Below are 23,981 nucleotides of genomic sequence, written 5' to 3' on the forward strand. Positions count from 1 at the left end.
CTCACTACTCTACTCACTACTCTACTCACTCTGCACTCACTACTCTGCACTCACTACTCACTACTGTGCACTCACTACTCTGCACTCACTACTCACCGCTCTGCACTCACTACTCACTACTCTGCACTCACTACTCTGCACTCACTACTCACTACTCTGCACTCACTACTCACCACTCGGCACTCACTACTCTGCACTCACTACTCTGCACTCACTACTCTGCACACTCACTCTGCACACACTCACTCTGCACTCACTCACTCTGCACTCACTCACTCTGCACACTCACTACTCTGCACACTCACTACTCTGCACACTCACTACTCTGCACACTCACTACTCTGCACACTCACTACTCTGCACACTCACTACTCTGCACACTCACTACTCTGCACACTCACTACTCTGCACACTCACTACTCTGCACACTCACTACTCTGCACTCACTACTCTGCACTCACTACTCACTTACTACTTTTTAGTTCCATCTTTAGTGCCCTTTAGTATTCGGTGGTTCCGTGCAACAAGGGTAAGAACACCGCCTTCATTCTTTGAGTCAGGCTAGCCTTAAAACTTCAAGAGCCTGAGCTCCTAACATATCTTCACTAAAGGGTCGGGTCTGGTATATCACAAGCTGAGGGGTCCGTTTTCTAGAGGTACGCGTGGTGGCTTGGGTACGATTTGCGATGGCCAACATTTTATTAACTTACGAGAGTAGCGTCACCAAGTTTTAAAATGTTAATACCCACAGGGCGAGACATTTCTACTCCTTCACGCCGACAACTCTTTGGTACCCCGGGGGTGCCAACTAGAGCTCAATTCTGTTTTTCGTGAGAAGTCCTGCCTCCTCGTGCTTATGTCAGTCAGGCCCTCGAGCGCGCTCTCGTTTCTCCTCCCTCCTCCCCTTACCTCCTCCCGCAAGCTCGGCCCCTGCCTCCCACCGCTTTCCTCGGCAAGCCGCTCGGTGCCGCCCCCCTGCAGTCGGTGGAAGCGCACTGCAGCTGCCCCACTCCCCGCGCCTCTCGATGTGAGCCTCCCGGCGGAGCTCGCTCGCTCTCCCGGTTTCATTTCCGTGGGATCTGTTCCTTCACATCTGAGCGCGCATCCGGCTCGGCGCCGCTGGAAAGGTAAAGCCGCAGCCGGAGCTTGGGAGGGAGCTGGGCTGGTGTTCGGGGAGCAAGGATAGACGAGGGATTGCCCCAGGGGTGGAGGCGGGAAAAGAGGACACACGCAATGTAAATAAATCCACTTACCGTCATCTGCAATTTCACGAAGCACTTCCCAGGAGACAGCGCCTGGCCGCAGCGCTCGTTCGCGTGCGCGTGTCACTTTCAAATCGCCTCCAAGGCGAAGCGCGCGGCCAGGACTGTCTCCTGGGAAGCACACATGCCGACAAAAGGGGCTCGGCGGAGACGCGCTTCGCGCGGCTAGCCGAGACCTAAAAAATGAAAGCATTTTCAACAAAAACTGGCACCGTGCCTTTAAGGCAGCCATGACCCCTGGGTTCCCATCATGCCTCAGGGGTGACAGTTAGGTCAGTTGTTCTTTGTATAACCTTGATGTCAGGGCTCAACCATAAGCCAGAAACACACAAATCTCATTTACCTGGGGAGGCGGGTGGGTTGCTTATGACTTTGATGACGATACCCCTGGAAGAGAACTAAGATTACAGGTAAGTAACTTATCCTTCTCTTCCAGGGGATCCTCATCAATAGTCATAAGCACTGAATAGAATAGCAAGCCCATCAACCCCCTGCAGGTAAATGAGAAATACATGACCCAACCAAAACCAGCGTAACAGCCAAGAAACTCAGCCGTTAAACAGATTCCGCAAAGAGGCCTGGCCTACCTGGATATCTGCTCTAGTGTCAGAATCAAGACAGTAATGTCTGGTAAATGTATGGACGGACCTCCAGGTCGCCGCCTTACAGATCTCAGACATGGACACATTATGGAGAAAAGCTGAAGTCGCAGCTCTACCTCAGGTGGAATGTGCCTTAGGAGAAAAACCTAGAGTCTTCAGCGGCAATTGGTAGGCAAACTTGATACACAAAACTATCCATCTTGAAATAGAACATTTCGAGGATGCACAACCTGGTCTGATCGATCCATAGTTGACAAATAGTTGATCAGACTTACGTATAGACTTGGACTTATCCAGATAGAATTTTAATACCCTTTTCAGGTCCAAAGAATGCAAAGCCCTTTCAGCTGGAGTAGAGGGATCGGGAAAGAAGGTGGGCAGAGAAATGGTCTGATTTACATGAAAATCTGACACCACTTTAGGAAGAAAAGACGGATGCGTCCTCAGTACTACTCTATTCAAGTGAAACACAGTATAGGGTTCCTTAGAACAGAGAGCTTGAATTTCGCTCACCCTACGAGCCGACGTGATTGCTACCAAAAAAGCAGCTTTCCAGGAAATATGCTGCAAACTAGCTGTATGAATGGGCTCAAAAGGAGGACCCATTAATTTTGATCGCACCAGGTTCAGCCTCCAGGGCGGGGAAGGAGGACGCACTGGAGGGTACACTTTTTTCAACCCTTGCAGGAAGTCCTTTACAGCTGGAAGCTGGAAAAAAGAAGGTTGTGAAGGTGACCGCCTATAAGCTGTTATAGCCGCTAAATGCACCTTAATAGAATTAAACATTAGACCTGCTTAATCTAGATATAATAAATAAGGAAGAACGACTTCTTCCTGACCCTTAATAGGATGATGACCATTCTGCACACACCACATATAGAAGCGCTTCCATTTACAGGCATAAGAATGTCTTGTGGAAGGATGTCTCGCTTCCTTCAAGATGGACTTGCAGTCCTGAGGCAATCCTAGATGGCTGTATTGTATGACCTCAGGAGCCATGCTGCCAAGCTCAGTGACGGAAGGTTGGGACGGTGAATCCTCCCGTTCATTTTGGATAACAGGTCCGGCCTGCATGGCAGTCTCCTGTGAGGTGTTACTGACAGATGAAGCAGGTCCGTGTACCACCATTGCCTCGGCCGGTCGGGGGCAATGAGGATCATCATTAGCGCCAGGATGCCCGTAGGGTTGCAGAGCACTCTACAAATGCCATAAATAAATAAATAAATATCATTGTGCACGAGTGTGTCAGCTTGCTCACCACCTTCTGGATCAACGGAAGGGGTGGAAAGGCGTACACAAATTCCCCTGACCAGTCGATCAAAAGGGCATTCCCTTTCGATCCTGGACGGTAAAATCTAGAGGCGAAGTCTCGGCATTTGATGTTCTCGTCGTCTGCGAACAGATCTATGGTGGGACGACCCCAAGACTGGAAGATGTCTTCGACTACCTCGTCGTTGAGAACCCAATCTTCTCTGTCTACGAAGTGCCGACTTAGCGCCTCTGCCCTCACATTCTGTTCTCCTGGGAGGATGACTGCTGTGACTGACAACTTGTGAGCCAGAAGCCAATGCCAGATGCGCCGGGCTTCCAATGAAAGAGTCCGTGAGCGTGTTCCCCCCCTGCTTGTTCAAGTAGTACATCGTGGTGGTGTTGTCCGTTTGTACAAATACTGATGTTTCTTGAATCGAGGGCAGGAACCCTTTGAGAGCTAGGTGGACTGCTCTCAACTCCAACATGTTGATGTGGTAAGTACATTCCTTGGGGGACCACAGACCTTGCACCTGTGCGCCGCCCAGCTTTGAAGAGAAGCGTCGGTGATCAACGTCTGTGCAGGAGGAGGTTGATGGGACAGAACTCCCACCTGCATATTCTGCTTCTTTGTCCACCACGGAATGGAGGCTTCAGCTGTTTCTGACAGAGTAATCTGGTTTCCCAGCGAGCTGACTGTTGGTCCCACTTGTCCTTCAGATCCTGCTGAAGAGGACGCATCCGAAGCCTGGCATTCGGGACCAGAAAGATGCATGAAGCCATCGACCCTAGCAGGGAGGCAATTCTTCGCACTTTCTGAACCTTGTTGCGAAGAAGCAGCTGACACTTCTGAGTTATAGAACACGGTCTCTCCTCCAAAGGAAACACTTTTCCTACCTCGGAGTCTAGCAGAGCTCCTAGGAAGTGAATCTTCTGGGTGGGCTGAGAGACTGACTTGCTGAAGTTGACATGTAATCCCAACCGCTGACAGAGTTCGATGCAGGTCTGGAATTGATTTCTTACACTGCCTGGGGAAGGACCTTTCAATAGCCAATCATCCAGATATGGGTAGACCAAAACCCCCTGTTGCGTAGTGCGGCCGCTACCCCTGCGACACACTTAGTGAATACTCGGGGAGCTGACTTCAACCCAAACGGAAGGACCTTGAACTGGTAGTGAGAGGTCCCCACCCGGAACCAAAGGAATCCTCTGTGTTTGGTGTGTATCGGGACATGAAAGTAGGCATCTTGTAGGTCCAGCGAACACATCCAATCTCCCCTCCTGAGATGTCGATATATTTGATGAAGCGCCAACATGCAAAACTTTTCTTTCTTGATATGCAGGTTGAGTGCTCTCAAGTCCAGAATGGGTCTGTATTCTGTCTTTTGGCCCTTTTTTCTGACCAAAAAATATCGGAAGTACACTCCTTTCCCCCTTTGAGCGTTTGACACCCTCTCGATGGCTGACTTCTCGAGGAGGATAGCTACTTCCTTTTTCAAAAGGTTTAGCTGATGATTTGATGTTGGCATTGGAGGAACGGGTGGAGGCAGGTGTTTGAAACGAAGACAATATCCATTCTGAAGTGTAGTCAACTCCCATTGGTCTTGTGTGATGCTTTGCCACTCTGTCATATGATGCACGACGCTTCCCCCCACTGGAGTGGTTAACGGCGCTGGGGGAAGGAAGGACTCATTGCTTCGACTGGGACTTGTTGGAATTGTTGCCCTGGCGCTGATTTCCACCTCCTCTGGAATTGCGCTTGCCTCTGAACTGAGACTTCTGCTGCCCCTGCTGGTCCTGACCCTTCTGCCAGTGAGGGGTTTGAACCCTCTGTTTAGAAGAGCCCTTATTGTAGGAGCGATACTTCTTCCGAAATTCTTTCTTCTTCCCAAGCCCTACGGCTTTAAGAGTGTCCAACTCTGATTTCATTCGCTGCATTTCTTCGTCAGTACTTGCCCCAAACAAAGATGTTCCTGAAAATGGCAAGTTCAGGATTCTAGCCTGAGCCTCTGGTTTTAAGGCTGTAAGGCGCAGCCAGGAGGACCTTCTGGCAGATATCCCATGCGCATAGCCATGCGCTGCGATGGTAGCTCCGTCCGCTGCGGCGCCGATTATCTGATTGGAGACCTGACTGCCCTCCAAGAGAATCTCCTCAAAATCCTTTCGGTCGTCTTGCTGGAGTTTTTTGACAAAACGATGCAGAGAATCCCACAGGGATATGTCTTAAGGCCCCAGGAGGGATTCCGCATTCGATACCTTGAAAAATGAGGCTGAGGTGTTACAGACTCTTCTCCCCCATGAATCCTGAGATTGACTTTCCTTATCCGGAGGCACTGTGGAGGAGGAAGCTACCGCACTGGATTTTCTCGCCGCTGCTATAATCACCGAGTCTGGTGGTGGGTTGGCCCTGAGGAAAAGAGGGTCCCCTGGCGAGCTGTACTTTTTGAGAATCCTCGCTGGGGCTGCCTTGATCATCGCTGGGGTGAGGAATACCTCCATCACGGGTTCTATAATCCCGGGTACCAAAGGTAACAGAGGTTTGGGTGCAGATCTGTGAAGCAACGTTTCAAAGATCATCGAGGTCTTGACTTGAGGAGTTGTCATGGGCACTCCCAGTTTCAGAGCACCTCTGCCCAAAATGTCTTGAAAAGTGAAAATATCGTCTATTGGAGATATTCTCGATGGAGGACTGTCCGTCAAGGTCGGAGAATAATCTCTATGAGAGCGGGTCAGGGAAGACGTAAAAGTAGTTGGAGATCTGTGTTCCCGTCTCCTGCTCCTAGAACTTCACCTACTGGAGCGCACCTGGGAGCGCGATCGTTCTCTGGGCTGCAAAACTTGCCTGCCTTGATCCGCTTGCAACCTGGTCGCTGTTTGCTTGTCTGGAGCCCCGTGATTAAGAGGCCTATTCCATCTTGGAGATAGCCTCAGGCGACTTCTGTGTGTGCTCTGCCGGGGGTGGCAAATCCGTCTGCTCATGCCGCGAAAGTGCAGGAGAATGCCTTGACCTCTCACTGTCGGAGGAATAGATAACCACATCTGGCGATCTATTACGGTGAGACGAACGAGAGCCTGAAGAGGATCATGACAGGCTCAGTGGAGACGTGTTTCCTCTTGAAGGGTGCTTAGAAGGAGATCTTGTGTGGCTCCGAGAAGCACGATCCTCCGAAACTCTCATCCTTTTAGCAGCACTGCTCATAGTCACTGGAGAATGTTCTATTGATCTAGACCTTCTCCCTGAGACGGATTCTCCTTCCGCAGCTACAGCTGACCTTGGAGACCTCTGTTGTGACCGAGGTCTATGACCTGGCGACGGAGTTGGCAAACTCCGCGTCGTGGTGTGCTTAGACGCTGTGGATTGGGACTGCGCCGGGGGTTGATGAACTCCCTCCGGAGTCTTGTGTCCCGAAGATGACCTCCTCTGGGAACGTGAGAGAGAGACTTGCCTCGACGACAGATGTGCCGACGTCGAACGTCGGTGGTGCGATGTCGACGGAGACATTCTCGACGTCGAGCGCTGGTGACTGGGCAACGACGGAGGTTGCTTCGACGTCGAAAGTCTCTCGACGCTGCACGTCTCCCTGTTGACGGCAGCGGAGGTACCTTGTCTCTTCACGCTGAAGTCTTCTTCGTCGAAGGAAGGTGACTCGTCTTCACCGTCGTCGACGGCATCTTCTAAGCCGATCCTGACGCCGAAGGCGAACAAGTCAGAACTTCTCTCGACGTCGACCGCGTCTTTCGTTTTTTCTGCCTCTTAGGCATAAATCCTTATCCGCTCTCTATCTTTGAGAGTTCTTCTGGACAAAGTCTTACAGTGTTGACAGGTATCTGCAGAGTGTGTCTCAGGGAGACAGAGGATACACAAAGGATGTGTATCCGTCCTGGCCTTCTTCTTCCCACAGGAAGGGCAGTTGTCAAAAAGAGAAGGCATTTTGGCAAAAATTATCCTCTTTTGAAGCTCAAAAAATGCAGCACTAACTCTCTAAGGTTAAAAACCGTCAAGTGAAAGCAAAAATTGAAGAAAAACACCAATAATGTTTGACAGAAAGTCAAAAAAGGTGGGAGCTGTTAAACCAGGGTCCTGACAGAAGGAGCCGGAAAGAACAACTGACCTATCTGTCACCCCTGAGGCATGATGGGAACCCAGGGGTCATGGCTGCCTTAAAGGCACGGTGCCAGTTTTTGTTGAAAATGCTTTCATTTTCTATGCTATTGCTTTTCAATGCAGTCTGTGGCTAACAATGTCTATTTATTAGCAATTTTCTTGATTTATGAGTATTTTTGCTCATTAAAACACAAAGTTCAAGGGCTATTTGATCTAATGTTTTTTTTTATTTCTTTGCTAATTTCAGTGCATGTATGAGTAATTACATTGTTTAGCCTCAGTTTTGGGGCTGCATTGGTGTGAGAAAAAATGATATATGTGCATACACATATGCGGGGCTGTTTATATGTGATTTACATATATATTTTTATATTGTTTACGGGGTCCCCGCACGTGGGCGGGAATATTCAGTGCTTATGACTTTGATGAGGATCCCCTGGAAGAGAACTAAGTAGCTACCGCGACATCATCCTGGCGACCACGACGCCAATGACGGATGCGGAGCCGACCGACGCCACCTTCCGACGAGCAGAGGTACTGCTGACAAAAGACTTTCCGGATCCAGTCTGACGCCTGGGGGTAATTCTAAGGTAAGGAATCTAGAAAAGGTTTTTTTCAGATATGTGAACTCACTATACACCAACAGGCTAGAACCCTTGAGTCCAATAGCAAATACCTTCTGACAGTGCCGAAGATCAGCACTGTCAGAAATGGTGGTAGATCTTTCTCCCGGATGGCCCCTGAAACTTGGAATACACTATCTTTATCCCTCCGCCTGGAAACAGACCACAAGAAGTTCCGTAGACTCCTTAAAACTTGGCTATTCTAGCCCAGTCCTCTCCATCTGGCTGTCGCGTTTTTTCCTGTCATGCCCTGAGCACTAGCAAGCGCTATGAGACCTTTGTGGTGATATATGCGTTCTATAAATACCAAATACATACATACATACATGAAAGATCTAATGTTGGGCGCAAGCACTTCTTAACCACCATTATTTAACAGTGGTGAACTGATAAAATTCAAGAACCGTGGCCCTATTTAAATTTGCTGTACTATTACTTAAATCCTTCACAAGTGCTGCCAAGTGACTTGATCCTAACCTTAATGGCTGTTTTCCGAGCACACTAACTGAAACCTCAAGCCAGCTCAACGTCAACAGGACTAGTTACTGCAGTAGGTCACCTGTGACAGTAAAGGGTGAATGAGGAGACATTGGTAGACCACTAAGGGAACACTGGCACTGGAGAGGGACAGCATGTACAATTCTGACTAGCCAAAAGCCAAGCGCCTCTTTAAAGACCATAGTAGGTTAACGACACAGAGCGGCATCCAAGCACTGGTATAGAAGCAGTAAATGGTGCAGAGAAACTTAATGAAAGGGCAGCATTGTAAGGGCACTTCAGCTCAAGGGTGTCAGGAAGAGGTGCAGCATTGTTATCAGAGTCTGAGGCCAAACGAAATTCAGAAAAAAATGAATAAAAGGGGAGGACTGATGCAAAAGCAGAGATTAATTCAGAAATCATAATTTACATCAACAGTTCTACAAAAGCTTGGCGGATGCAGCACAAAAAGGACAGGACTGTGGCACAATTCACATTGAGGAGAACAGAGACGAAGGCGACCAGACATGTAATGGTAAAAGGAGGCAATTCAAAAACGTGAACGCAGGAGTATGAGACAATTCAAATCTAAAAGGAAGACCAACACAGACAAGGAAAAACCGGTCCATGCAACTGAGAGAACACAGATACGCAAACATATCACCGAGGGTGATCCGGCAAACAGTGTACAGCAGGCCATGCATCATAAAACAATATTTAACAATTCACGCCATGGTGGAACGAACGAACGCGTGCACGCACTCACGCAGACAAACACACACACACACACACACACACACACACGTACGTGTCAAGTAGTCTCGTGGCTTATAGCACATTGAGAAGGACGATATTCAAGGTAGAAAACCAAAATCCAAGTGATGTTGCACAGAGAGCATGGGGTGGTGGCATGGTTGACATTGAGGGGGAAGAGGCCACAGAATAACAAAAGGCACGCTGTATAGCAGAGAGAACACAGAGGCTGTGGCACGCAAGACAGTGCAGGATTACAGCCACAGAGAACAACAAACGCGGATTCATGCAGCACAGAAAAGACTACGACTAGCATGAGCCATGCTGAAGCAGAAGAGATGTACAGGACACAAAGCAGGGGCTGCAACACAGAACAAAGTAGTTATGGCACAAATTACAAAAGCAAGCCCACACAGCAAATAAAAACATAAGGGTTATGGTATAGTTCACATCCATGGGAAGATGGAGAAAGAAACACAAAAGCAGAGCCATGCAGCAGCAGCAGAAGAATCTGACCTTTACGTTCTGAAAATGCATCAGGGACTTGCAGTGTGCGATCCGGGCGGCCGAGTCGCTAGGGTAGAATTTGTGACACAGTCTGCAGAGGTAACCTGCCACAGGGACCATAAAATCCGGGCCTGCGAAACGGGAGGGCAAGTCAGACATCAGGGTCAATACAAATGATAAGAAAGAAGGAAGGTTACAGAAGGCACAGGAATAGCTTGCTGGTCCAGAAGAGCAGGGCTTCCCATCAGCAGGCTAAGGGAAGGTGTGAGGGACAGACAGCGCCCATTAGGGGGTACAGGAGTGGAGATGTCACAAGAGCCAAGAGAACAGCATTAGAAAGTGAGGACAGAGGACGCGACACACAGAAGCAAAGAAGAGATGAAATGCAATGAGCTATTAACAATGAACTCAAGATCCAGGCAGTCCCCAGAATCACTGCGCCTGCTAGAACTCTTCCAGACTGCTCAGAAGGCCAATTCCACAGTAGTTTTTTAAGTCCCACCCATCACTTTGCAAGCCAGGTTAGTCCATCCATGTGCGTCCACATGTCCACCCTAGGATGGACTTCTCTCAAAGATCCTGGCAACTCAAAGTCTGCATTGACACAGCATTCTACACTCCTCCTTTAGCTAAGACAACACACCCAGAAGACAGGTCTCAGGAGAGATGGATGGAGCACTGAAGGAGTATTGGAGGACGAAGTCTTAGAATACAGAGAGCAGCGCAAGACAGATTCTAACCGTGGCTCTACAGGGATCGGTGTCCCAGGAACAGACGTGGAGGGCAACAAATCTATCTCTATCTTGGAACAGCATCAAGTGTAGACCAATGAATGATCACCTGTCCTGGGGTGCAGGAACCCTAGGTGGTGCTGGCACAGGACAGCACAAGTCAAGAGCACAGGCGACTTGGTGTGCAGCAAGGGACTCTCTGTGGTCCATTGAGACTGGAGGTAAAGCTAGGTACCACGCACAGGTTTTGCATCACCTTATCTTTATGATCTGAGCCGTAAGGACACTTACCATAAAGGATGTACCAGCCTCAAAGACAATCCTACCTGTGCAGGTTGTCCGTGAACGGCTACATGTCAGAGTGTGGACACTTACCGTACACCAGGTCTGGGCAGTACTCCTCGTTGTCTTCGCAGTCTTCAAAACACTTCTCCTTCATCCCGTCCTGAAAACAAGAAAGAACACAAACTCTGTCATCTCTTCTCGCTGGTGGGCAGGGGGGTCTGGCGGACAAGAAGCCACTGAGGAGGGGTTCTTCCTTGGTCCCTGCACCACGTGGTTGATATTTACCAAAACATAGGTATGTTAAAGATAATGCAGTTGTACTCATGAAATGCACAACCAACTGTCTGACTTTGTCTCTAGCCTTTACAACAAATTCTTTGATACGTTCTACATTTGTGCTTCATGTTCAACAAACAAAACAAGCGCCCCCTTCTTATCATGGACACCGGACAGAGCTGCAGAACGTATCTACAAGGCTCCGCCGACAGGTTATTATCAGAGCTCCGATGATCCAGGGACTCTTTCCAGAGGATAAGGCATCAGTCGTTTTAGATAAGAGAGCCTCGCATCTCTATACAATTTTCAGTACTGTGACGCGAGAGCTGAATCCAGCCATGATACAGGATGTACTGACAGACGGGTGGCACTAACCCCATGAAGTGATTAGGACAACAAGGCCTTGCATAGGTCCCCACAAAGTATTTAGAATTGTTAAACTCATGCCTAATGGCAATTACTCTGTGTAACTTGGCCCTGCGTCCCTACACGGATTCAGTTCAGTGGCAGTACAGCTGAAGGCAGTAGTTGTATTCCTATACAGCAACTAGACCTGTGACCATAGCGCTGAAGACACTTCTATAGGACAAGGTCCTACATTTCTATACAGGTAAGTAACCTGAGCCCAAAAAACAGTTCTATATGGCATGACCCTACAATCCTACACAGTACCTAGGGCTGTCTGAGAAAGTGGCTCTATATATACTGGACTATAATAAAGTACAGTGTGTATAGAGTCCGCCAACCCCAAAGGTTTAACAGAGGTTAAAGTTAGAACTGACCTCACTCTCCAAAGTGGTCGCTTGGTCGAGCAGTAAGGCAGTATCAGAGGACAGTGTAAAGCATTTGTTGTACACACTCAGTCAGCAAAAGGTTCCACACACTCAAGAATTGATCTCAAGGCCAATTGTTTGTATATCCAAAGATATGGTTGTTTTATTCTAAGAACCAACAGTTATAAAAATATACCTTTCAAGGTACGAGTAGTCTCATGTAAATACTTTGCAGAGGAGCAACAAGTTTGTACACACAATAATTACAGGATAGCTAATAAGCAATACAGTTCTTAAACACACTCTAGCATTGAGCTCAATGGGTTTTCATAGGAAAGTACAGTTGATTACTTTATGGATTACTTTGGTAGTTCCAGGACTAGATCTTGGATTCAGTCCTGGGGTCTAAGCTGAAACCAGATTAGCAAACACGTTTTAGTTACTGAGATGATTTTTCCTGAATATAAAGCTGTTTTAAAAGTTCACACTTACAAACTTTTCAAGGTGATTCTGACAATGTTATCCAATGGGAGGAAATTCAGGTTACAGGTAAAGTACGTTTGTGTTACTTTTGTAACCCAGCACTGGTCTCCTAGGGCCAGCACTGGGGGCTTAACTCAAAACAGGTAGGTAATTGGGTTTCAGTATTTCGTACAATTTTTAAAGAATATTTGCAGTTTTCAAAAGTAGACACTTAGAAGAAATTTCATAGAAAAGCAGACAATGGGTTCCTATGGAGAAAGGAATATGCTATTTACCAGTATGCATCTGTTCTTGACATGTAGAGCTGCAGAGTAGTACGCTTATCGCCACCTGGTGTTTCGCCATGATGGGAAATGATGGAGTTAGTAGAAGTAAAGAGAAAGGATGTCCATGCGTTTGCATCTAAGTAAGATGAGTACTGGAACGGATACAAGTCCCGGGGAGGCGGGAGGGCGTGTACAACTCTGCAGCTCTACATGCCAAGAACAGATGCATACTGGTAAGAAGCATATTCCGTTCGAGGCATATGAGCTGCAGATTGTACACTTAGCAACGTTTGTGCAGCAGTGTCTCCCCTAGCGGTGGTCGCCTGTATCAGTTGAAGCATACTGAAATAGTGTTTTAAGGACAGCTTGGCCCACTGCAGCTTGCTGCTTGGCTTGCAAGTCAACACAATAGTGTTTAGTGAAGGTGTGTGTTGTAGACCATGTCGCTGCCTTGCATATGTCCTCTAGTGGGATATTTCCTAAGAAAGCCATAGAGGCTCCTAGTTTGCGAGTGGAGTGCGCTCTAGGAGGAACTGTCAGTGTACGTTTAGCTTTTTGATAGCATATTTGAATACACTTTACAATCCATCTGGCAATTCCTCCTTTAGAGATGGGGTTGCCTTTGTGTCGGGAAGAGAAAGATACAAATAGTTGTTTTGTCTTTCTGAAAGATTTAGACCTGTCTGTGTAGTATAAAAGAGCTCTTCGAACATCTAAGGTGTGTAAAGCCCTTTCTGCAACAGAGTCTGGTTTTTGGAAAAACAAAGGTAGCTCTACTGATTGGTTAAGGTGAAAAGGAGTAATCACTTTTGGCAGGAATTTTGCATTGGGTCTAAGAACCACTTTGTTAGGGTGTATTTGAAAAAATGGTTCTTGTATTGTGAATGCTTGTATTTCACCAACTCTTCTGAGAGAGGTGATGGCAACAAGGAAGGAATTAGTTACTTACCTGTACACTATAGTTCTCCAGTATTATCTTTCATAGATTCACATGCTTGTATCTTCCCCGTCGTCATGGTGGGAGTCTCACGGTTACAGAATGACCAAAGCAGTATCATAGAGAAGAGAAAACTGCATAGAAAATCCCATAGGGACTGTAGCATTTGGTAACCAGACCATGTCGTTATTTGGTCCAAAAGTCAGCCAATCAGCATTGCTGCCCTGCCCTCACACTCCCCAGCAGAAGCTTCCTGCCTCCGATTTCCGTCCCCGAGTGAGAGACATGGATAAATACCGAGAACAGGTTCTGCCTGCGAAACGGGGAGGCGGGTGGGCGCATGTGAATCTATGAAAGATAATACTGGAGAACTATAGTGTACAGGTAAGTAACTAATTCCTTCTCCAGTATTACATCTTTCATAGATTCACATGCTTGTATCAGAGTAGTAAGCAGTGCTCACAAAAATTTGCAGCGTTTCCAGGATAGAACCCAGAAGGAAGTTCTGCAGTAAAGCAATGTTAGAACAATACATACCCATATAATACTAAGTATGCAGAGATATATGTATATACAATTATACATGCAAACATAAGGCAAAAGTACTGAATAGACAAATTAGCAGATAATCAAAATGATACCTTATTGAAATAGGCGTTTCAAAACAGCTTGTCCCACTGCCGTGTCTTCTTTCCATGCAGTGTCCAGACAGTAGTGCACACTCTTCCACGTCGCTGCTCTGCAGATGTCTGGCAGCGACACTCCTGCGAATAAGGCCATTGATGTCGCCATCTTCCTTGTGGAATGTGCATTCACTTTAGAAAAGAGCGGCTTGCCCCTTTCTCATGACACTTCAGTATAGCCGATGATATCCATCTTGCAATACTCAGTCTTGATAGAGGAAGGCCTCTCCTTTGGCCTTCAAAAGCAATAAATAACTGTTTGGATTTGCGGAATGTCTTTGTTCGTTCAATGTAGAACTTCAGACATCTAGCAATGTCTAAAGAGTGCAATGCTCTTTCTGCATCAGTTGAGGGATTGCTGAAAAAGGTAGGCAAAATAATAGGCTCGTTGAGGTGAAAAGACGTAGGGACTTTGGGTATAAAAGTAGGATTTGTCCTTAAAATAACCCTGTCTTGGCGAAATTGTAAAAAGGGTTCTTCCACTGAAAAGGCTTGAATTTCGCTAACCCTACTTGCTGATGTTAAGGCGAGGAGCAGGGCTGTCTTCCATGATAGAAACTGTAAGTCTGTGTTGTGGATAGGCTCGAACGGAGGCCTCATAAGTTGCGACAGGACTGTATTGAGGTGCCATGGCACTGGCGGGCGCCGAATGGGCGGAAAAACTCTAAAAAGTCCTTTAATGAACTCTTTTATTAGCCTGGAAGACCAGAGAGATGGCTCGTTTGGCTTTCTCCTGAAGCGTGATATTGCTGCTAAGTGTACCTTCACCGAGGCATGCGACAGTCCTGCCTTAGATAGTGACAACAGGTAAGGTAGAATACCTTCAGGGTGTACTGTTAACGGATGCAAGTTTTGACTGTCACACCAGTGACAGAAACGAGACCATTTAGCTGCATATGTCTTGTTGGTTGACATAGCTCTGGCTTGTGACAGGATATGTCTGCATTCTTGAGGAATGTTTAAGTCCTGGAATTCCCGCTCATGAGGTTCCATGCGGACAATTTTAGCGATTGTAGGTCCGGATGCAGAATCTGACCGTCTTTCATGGAAATGATGTTCTGGAATGTCGGAAACTGTAGCTTGTTGCCCTTTGACATCCGTAGCAGTTCTGAATACCATGCCGGCCAGGCTGGTGCTATCAGTATTACCTGATACGGTTACAACCTTATTTTGCGAAGTATTCGCGGTATCAGTGGAAACGGAGGGAACGCGTAGGCAAACATGTCCGTCCAATCCATGTGGAATGCATTTCCCCTGGAATCTTGCTGAGGGTACCTGGACGCAAACTGGACGCACTTTGAATTGTCCCTGGTTGCGAACAAGTCTAATGTGGGAGTGCCCCACCTTTGAAACACTCTGCGGAGCGGAGTGTCGTGTAGTTCCCATTCGTGCATCACATTCGGTGTGCGACTCAGGGCATCTGCCCGTGTGTTGAGGATGCCTTGTATATGTTGGACTTGAATTGAAATGCCGTGGGTTATCAGCCACTTCCAGATTCTTTGCGCCAACATCGACAGTTGTTTGGATTTTGTTCCACCCTGCTTTAGCAGATAAAACATAGTCGTGGTGCTGTCCGTTTGAATAAGCACCGATGCATGTCGTATCCTGGGTAGGAAGGCTTGGAGCCCCAGGAACACAGTTTTGAGTTCTAACATGTTTATGTGAAGCTGTGCCTCCCAGTCTGACCAGAGGCCCTGGATCTCCAGCTCCTGAAGATGTGCACCCCATCCTTGCAAGGAGGCGTCCGTCGTCATCACGTAATTGTGATTCTGAGTTCCAAAGGTTAAGCCCTGATCCAAGTTCTTCTGTGCTTTCCACCATGACATGGCCACCTTCATACGGTTCGTGATGGTAATGCGATCCTCGAAGGTTCCTTTGGACTGACCCACTGCTCGTCCAGTTGTTCCTGCAAAGGCCTCATTCGAAGACGGCAATTTGGTACCAGTGGGATGCAAGAAGATATCATCCCTAACATGGATTTGTATATTCTCACAGAAGTTAACCTTTTTGACTGAAGGGTCGTGGCCAGACCCATTATCTTTCTCATCCGTTCCTTGGAAGGATAAGCTTTCACTGCCTTGGTGCATATCCATGCTCCTAAGAAGTGAATGCCCTGGGCTGGAGTCAGCGAGGACTTCTCCAAGTTGGTCCTTAGTCCCAAGCGCCAAAACAGTCGAATGCAGCACTGGAGAGATGTTGCTGTTTCTCTGAAAGATGGACCTGTCACTAGCCAGTCGTCCAGATAGGGATAAATGTAATGCCCTTGCAATCTTAAATGGGCTGCCACCGGGGCCATGCATTTTGTGAACACCCTCGGGGCCGATTTGAGGCCGAATGGAAGGACCTTGAATTGAAAGTGGCGACTCTCCACGATGAATCTTAAATATCTTCTGTGCTTCCAATGAATTGGAATATGGAAGTACGCATCCATGAGATCCAAAGACGCCATGTAGTCTTGTTCCTTTAACATTTGCAGGATCTCTTGCAATGATAGCATTCTGAAGGGAATCTTTTTTATGTATTGATTCAGATCCCTCAAATCCAATACCTGTCTCCATTTCAGGGTTTGTTTCTTCTTGATGAGGAAGAAATGCGAGTAGAAGCCTTTCCCTCTGAGATGTTGCGGCACTTCTTCTATGGCTCCCTTTTGCAGAAGCGAGTGGACCTCCCTCTGCAATTCCTGACGATGTTGAGAGAGCCTGAGCACCGGGGGCCGATCCGGCGGCATTTCTACAAATTCCAGGGTATGACCCCTGCTGATGACATCTAGAACCCATTTGTCCGATGTTATGGACGTCCAGTTGTTGAAGTATTGAGACAGATAGTGGTCGTTTTCCGGATCTGCATTGTGGGGAGCGCCGGCCTGAAATCATTGACGTCTGTTAGACTGTTGATTCTTCCCTCTGGTGCCAGACTTGCCCCTAGATTGCTGCTGGTAAGAGGAGTTGTAGGGCTTGAACTGGGTGTTTGAATTGTATTGCCGATAATTCTGTTGGTTATACGGCTGATATCTGTTGGTCTGATATGAGGATCTCTGATTGAATTGACCTCTTGTACCTCTTCTACGAAAGGACTGGAACCTTCCTTGTTGAAGAGATCCCAGCGCTCTAGCAGTATCCGTGTCAGATTTGATGCCTTGCAACGCCTCGTCTATATGTTTCCCAAATAAATTTTCGCCGTCAAACGGCATATTCACAATCTTCGCTTGCACCTCCGGACGAAATGAGGTAGCCTTAAGCCAGCCTTGTCTGCGAAGCGAAAATGCCCCAGCCATCTGTCTGAAAGCCATAGACGAAACGTCCATGGCGATGTCAATAGATTCAGCCGCAGACTTTGCTCCGTCATTGAGGATGGCCACCGCTTCCTCTTTCCTATCTTCCGGTAGCGCAGACAGTATGGGTGCCAGATCTGACCACATTTGCCTGTTGAAACGGCTAATAAGGGCCATAGCATTGGCTGCCTTAATATTAGAGGCTGCCATGACCGCAAACCTCTTACCGGCACCATCCATTCTCCTTCCCTCTTTGTCTGGTGGCACCAAGGAAGTAGCCACCGGGTTCTTTGAATTTCTCTGCGCCGCCTGCGTCACAACTGATTCTGGTCTGGGGTGTCCTATTAGACAGGCTGCAGCAGACTCTGGCGCTCTATACTTCTTTTCAATCCTTGGAACTGAAACCGATATGGAAGCCGGTGTCTTCAAAATTTTTAGACCCTCTTCCCAAATATGAGGGATAATTGGAATAAATTGAGCTGATTTCCTGGCATCGTCCTTGAAATCATACAAGAAACAGTCTGTTTCTTTAACTTCCATATCTAATTTAAACCTCTTCGCCGCCTTTTCCATGATGTCGTGGAACCCTCCGATGTCTTGAGGAGGAGAGGTGGATGGCAGTGGGGAAGGTGACGGGGCCGATGGCAAGATGTATTCATTCCATTCTTGTCCCGAAGCATCATGAACAAGTTCCCCTTCTTCAGGTTGTTCATCCTCGTCGGATTCCGTTAGATCATCTCTTATTGTAACCACTGGAGGTGATCTCACCCCTTGCTCTTGAGTGGTGTCTTTCGTCTTGGATGGCTGCGAAGAGGCTATCGGCGTAGCTGATTGAGGGGCGTTTGCCTCCGGGAAACGACGGTAGTAGTCGTTTATCATGAATCTGAGGTCAGATACAAGAGATATCGGTATGGAAACTGTCTCCTGCCGCTCTTGCTCTCGTGATTCCTCTTGTTGCTCCTCCTCCTCATTATACTCACATGTGTCTTGGAAAGACTCATATCTGGAAGAATGAGTCCTGTCCTTAAAGGAGAATACCTCCTCCTCGTCTGTGTCCTGGCTCTTTATTTGGAGCTGTGAAGGACTGTAAGCGGCACCTGAGGACTCCTCACCATCTGTGTCTTGTTCCAACAAAGAAGATGGTGCAAGAGGTGAAATCTTCGTCCATGATGTGAATTCCGCAGATTTGCTAATAGTCGCCGAACCCGTGGACGACTGAAAAGACCGGATAGAAATCATAGTCTTCGACTGTGGTGACTTGAAAGCTTTTGCCGTTTTCAGAATAATTTTCGTCGACGGAACCGTCGTCGACGGGTCTACCGTCGACGAGGCCCCCGTCGACATCCTCGTCGTCGAACCTTTCGTCGACGATGTCGTCGTCGTTGTCGGTCTCTTCGTCGACGGTATAATCTTACTCGTCGACGTTGTTGTCGTCGACGTTGTCGACGCTGCTTTAGATCCTGTCGTCGATGAAGCCGTCGTCGTCGACGATGAAGTCGTCGACGGAGCTGAAGGCTTTTCCACAGATTTTGAAGCAAAAGCTAGGGAACTGGTCGACGGAGCAGACCCTGTCCCTTTCTGATCTGACAGCTTCTTCAGAGGAGTAATAGGGAGAGATGACATTGCTTTCTCTTTAGATTTACTCTTTTTAGGCTCCACTTTCTCCTCAGAAATAGAGGCCTTTCTCTTCTTAGGTGTCAGTTTAGAAGATTCCTCCCCAGAATCTGAGTCTGATATGGCCTTCTTCTTCTGAAGCCATAACAGCAAGCGAGCCTCTCTGTCTCTAAGAGTTTTGACAGAAAAAGTTCTACAGTATTTACAATCCTTAGCAACATGCTTAGGATGAAGACAGTATAGGCAGTCCTTATGAGGGTCTTCGGAGTAAAGCCTGGCCTTCCCACAGGATCTGCAAGGCCTGAACAGCCTCTTTTTAGAGCTGTCAGCCATATTGAGAAATATAGGCACACACAATACCTTAATCCAGTAGTCAGGATATAAGAAGCAAAAGGTCAAAAGTTCACTCAGGAACAGTAAACTGAGCAGAGCTCAGGGAGACTCCTTTCTCACACGAAGGCGGTTGGAAATCTGAGGCAGGAAGCTTCTGCTGGGGAGTGTGAGGGCAGGGCAGCAATGCTGATTGGCTGACTTTTGGACCAAATAACGACATGGTCTGGTTACTAAATGCTACAGTCCCTATGGGATTTTCTATGCAGTTTTCTCTTCTCTATGATACTGCTTTGGTCATTCTGTTACCGTGAGACTCCCACCATGACGACGGGGAAGATACAAGCATGTGAATCTATGAAAGATGTAATACTGGAGAATGCAGTTTTCCATGTTAGGAATAACAATTCACACTTGTTTAAAGGCTCAAACTGGGGTCCCATGAGTCTTGTAAGGACAATGTTCAGGTTCCATACTGGTGCAGGTGGTAACCTAGGTGGGATTATTCGTTTTAATCCTTCCATAAATGCTTTTATCGCAGGTACTCTAAAGAGAGATAGGTGCTGTCTATTTTGTAAATAGGCTGCAATTGCTACTAGATGCAGGCGTATGGAAGAATAAGCTAAGTTGAACCTTTGTAGGTGTACAAGGTAGCAGATGATACTTTGAATGGAAACATCCAATGGATCAATGTGATTGTTGTTACAATATATTGCAAATCTTTTCCACTTAGGAGCATAACATGCTCTAGTGGTGGGTCTTCTAGCTTCTTTAATTATATTCATACAGTCTGGTGGTAAATTTAAGTAGCCAAACTCTAAGACCTCAGGAGCCAGATCGCCAAATTCAGCTGGCTTGGTTCTGGGTGCCTTATTTCTCCATGGTTCTTTGTTAACAGGGATGGCGTGAGCCGTAATTTCTGATGTGGAACCAGTGAGAGATCTAGTAGCGTGGTGAACCACGGCTGGCGTGCCCATGTGGGGGCCACTAGTATTAGTTTGAGGGACTGTTGTCTGAGCTTGCGTACTACTAGTGGAATGAGTGGGAGAGGCGGAAAAGCGTACGCAAATCTGCCTGACCAGTTCATCCATATTGCATTCCCCTCCGACCATGGGTGTGGAAACCTGGCGGCAAAGGTTGGGCATTTTTGCGTTTTCGTGGGTGGCAAACAGATCTATTTGTGGCTGCCCCCACATTTGGAAGAATGGTTGTAGAACCTGTGGGTGCAACTCCCATTCGTGAAGCTGTTGTGACTGACAACTCAACAGATCTGCTATCTGATTGTGAATTCCTGGAAGGTGTTCTACAGTCAGGTGTATGTTTCGAGGGATGGCCCATCTCCAAATGTTCTGTGCGAGCTGGGACAGTTGTGGAGAGTGTGTCCCCCCCTGTTTTTGTATATAATACATAGCTGTCATATTGTCCGTCCGGATTAGAACAGCTTTGTTTTGTACTTGAAAAGTTTTGAGTGCTAAGAAAATTGCTAGCAGCTCTAAATGATTGATGTGGAACAGTTTCTGTTGGCTGTTCCATTGGCCTTGAGTGGTATAGTGTAGGAGATGGGCTCCCCATCCTGTGAGGGATGCATCTGTCGTGAGCACTGTTTGTGGAACAGGGTCTAGGAACGGCCGGCCCTTTGTCAAGTTTTTAGTGTTCCACCATTGCAGAGAGCGATATGAACGGCTGTCCACCAACACCAGGTCTGTGAGCTGACCTTGAGCCTGATTCCACTGTTGTGCTAGACATTCTTGTAGTGGGCGCATTTGCAGTCTTGCGTGAGGAACTACGAAGATGCAAGACGCCATCATGCCTATTAGTCTCATGAACACCTTGGCTTGAAGAGAGTGTTGGCATTGAAAAAGGGAGACCAAGCTCTGAATGCTTTGAATCCTGGTTTGACTGGGATACGCTAGAGCTGCCGATGTGTCTATTGTAGCTCCTTGATATTGATGAACGTGCGAAGGCTCTAGGTGCGACTTGGTGTAGTTTATTGTAAACCCTAAGTCGTGTAATGTCTGAATTGTTTGTTTTGTGTGTTGTACACACTGGTTGAACGATCTTGCTTTTATGAGCCAGTCGTCGAGGTAAGGGAAGACATGTATCTGTTGGCTTCTGAGATGTGCCGCTACTACTGCTAAGCACTTTGTGAACACTCGTGGTGCTGTTGTGACCCCGAATGGAAGGACTTTGAACTGATAGTGTTGTCCTTGTATGACAAATCGTAGATACTTCCTGTGTGCAGGATGTATAGGAATGTGAAAGGAGGCGTCCTTTAGGTCTAGTGTTGAAAGAAAATCTCCCTGTTGTAGTAATGGGAGTACTTATTGTAAAGTGATCATGTGAAAATGGTCTGATTGTATATAATGGTTGAGGGGCCTGAGGTAGAGAATCAGTCTTGATGTCCCGTCCTTTTTGGGGATTAAGAAGTACAGGGAGTAAACTCCTGTTCCTTGTTCTTGTAGAGGAACTACTTGAAGAGCACCTTTTTCTAGGAGTGCTAGGACTTCCTGTTGAAGCAGAGTTATGTGTTCTGTGGACATTGGACGCTGCCTGGGTGGTATGTTTGGGGGGGTTGCTGTGAGTTCTAGGCAGTAGCCATGTTGGATAATCTGTCTCACCCACCTGTCTGTTGTGATGGAATTCCAGACAGGTAGGAACTGTGATAGTCTGCCCCCCACAGGAGTGGAATGCTGTAGGGGAGGCAGTGGGAAGTCACTGTCTGGGAGTGGAAGAGGAGCGGTTGTTGTTATTACCTCTACCTCTTCGCTTATTATTATTGCCTCTGTATCCTTCTCTAAAGTAGCCTTTATTAGAGGAGGTTTGTGTGTGTGTCTTAAACAATGATGTGGTATCTGTGCCGGTTTACTTGGAGCCTCCTCTATAAGAGGAGCGACGAAAAGAACTTCTAGTCTGGGTGGATTGTAATGCACCCATAGACTTAGCAGTGTCCGTGTCCTTCTTCATCTTCTCTAGTGTCTTATCTACTTCTGGCCCGAACAACTGGTTCTGATTGAAGGGCTGGTATGGATGGTAGTTTGTACCTCTGGTTTGAAACGGGAAATGCGTAACCATGCATGACGTCTGAGAATAAAACTAGTGTTAACTGCTCTGGATGCTGTGTCAGCTACATCTAGTGCGCATTTAATGGAGGCATTAGATATTAATTTGCCTTCTTGTAAGAGCTCTGCTGCCTGATCTTTGTATTGATCTGGTAGGTGTTCCATTAATTTTTCTAGTTGGTCGTAGTGAGCCCTGTTGTATCGTGAGAGTAAGGCTTGTGTGTTTGCTATGCGCCATATGTTTGTTGCTTGCGCAGCAATCCGTTTCCCTGACGCATCAATAATCTTTGATTCTTTGTCAGGCGGGGGGGTGTCACCAGAAGTCTGGGAATTGGCTGTTTTACGTGCATTTGACACTATCAACGAGTCTAATGGCAGATGTCCCTTAATGTATACTGGATCAGCTGGTGCTGGTCTATACTTTTTCTCTATTCTGGGATTTAGTACCCTACACCTTACTGGATCTTTAAAAATCTCTGGAGCATGTTTAATGACCCCTTTGATCATGGGTAATATTTGAGTAGACCTTTGCGACTGCTCAAATGTGTCTTAATAAGAAATGCTCCTCAATAGCATCAGAGTGCATTGAAACTCCATGGTAAAGTGCAGCTCTGTTTAATAGATGATTACACCCAATACTATCCTCTGGAGGGGAGGGTTTTGTTGGGTAGTACTGAGGATCAGGGATGTCTGATGCATTATTTGGTGGGAAATTATATGCATCATCTTCCTTGGGATATTCTGGGTTGATATCCTCATCTAAAGGGTATGTATGTGACTCTGGTACATCATTCCCCCCCACCTAAATCATACTCCTCGTCAGTGTGGTGTGATGATGCAGGAGATTGAGCAGGAGAAGTTATAGGCTCAATATAAGGAGTGATGGAGTAATAGGAGAGGAAGAAGGTGAAGGAGAGGGAGGGTGCATTGGAGAAGTTGCACAATCCTTTTTGGCAGGAACCACAGTTGGAAGTGGTGTGTCTGCTGGTCTTTTCTTATGAGAAATTGCTTCCACATGTCCAGTTTTTGGATTAATATAGACTTTTTTCTGTTTAGGATTTGGTCTAAACAGATCTTCCTCTCGTATAATCTTCCTCGGCGTCGATTTCTTCGGTGCCGATAGTGGTTGTTTAGTGTTTTTTGCCTTAGGAGGAGTGATTGAGTCCTGTGGCAATTTCTTCGGTGCCGAAGGTGGTTTAGGCTTGTCTGTATCAGGCCTTGGAGTCTTTGGTACTGCTATCGAAGATTTTGGCGTGGAGACAGGTTTTGTTGGGCCTGCAGTGCCGGAATCTAGCTTTCCTTCTTTATTTTTGGAACAGGATGGTTTCGGAGTCGAAGCTTTCGGGTCCGTTACGGTTCTTGGGTTCAGCACCGATGCCTGTTTAGGTTTGGGTGCTGAAGAGTCTTTGGGCGCTGAAGGGCGTGTTAGCTTCGGTGCCGAAGAGTCCTTCGGTGTCGAAGGATGTTTCGGTGCCAATGGAGGAGGTGGAATTAGCACACGTGTTTTTTTCGGTGCCGAGGCACCGGAAGGCGTAGTCTTTTTCCTCGCAGCCGAGCCCGAAGGCGGGGCGTCGGAGGGTAAATTTCGGTGCTGACCGTTGCCTTTGGTTTGGGCAATGTCTGTTGTGCAACGGCAGAGATACTCACGGGTTGTCGAGATGGAATCGAATCGTCCGAGTCCTCTGCTGCCAATATG

General features: G+C 47.2%; 1 protein-coding gene across 9 annotated transcripts in view; it reads right to left on the reverse strand.

Moving 5' to 3' along the window:
• CIZ1 (CDKN1A interacting zinc finger protein 1) overlaps positions 1-23,981 on the reverse strand; it is a 582,047-nt gene that overhangs the window by 31,620 nt on the left and 526,446 nt on the right. For 7 of the 9 annotated variants that reach the window (XM_078646619.1, XM_078646621.1, XM_078646624.1 and 4 more), the window contains 2 exons: positions 10,684-10,753; positions 9,587-9,708 (listed from right to left, as the gene is read on the reverse strand). In XM_078646619.1, coding sequence (XP_078502745.1) covers positions 9,587-9,708; positions 10,684-10,753 — 192 coding nt within the window. The remainder of the gene's footprint in view (positions 1-9,586; positions 9,709-10,683; positions 10,754-23,981) is intronic. The other 2 variants (XM_078646622.1, XM_078646625.1) reach the window with 1 other exon arrangement.

This window comes from Lissotriton helveticus, chromosome 5_2, assembly GCF_964261635.1.
Source record: "Lissotriton helveticus chromosome 5_2, aLisHel1.1, whole genome shotgun sequence".
Lineage (NCBI taxonomy): Eukaryota > Metazoa > Chordata > Amphibia > Caudata > Salamandridae > Lissotriton > Lissotriton helveticus.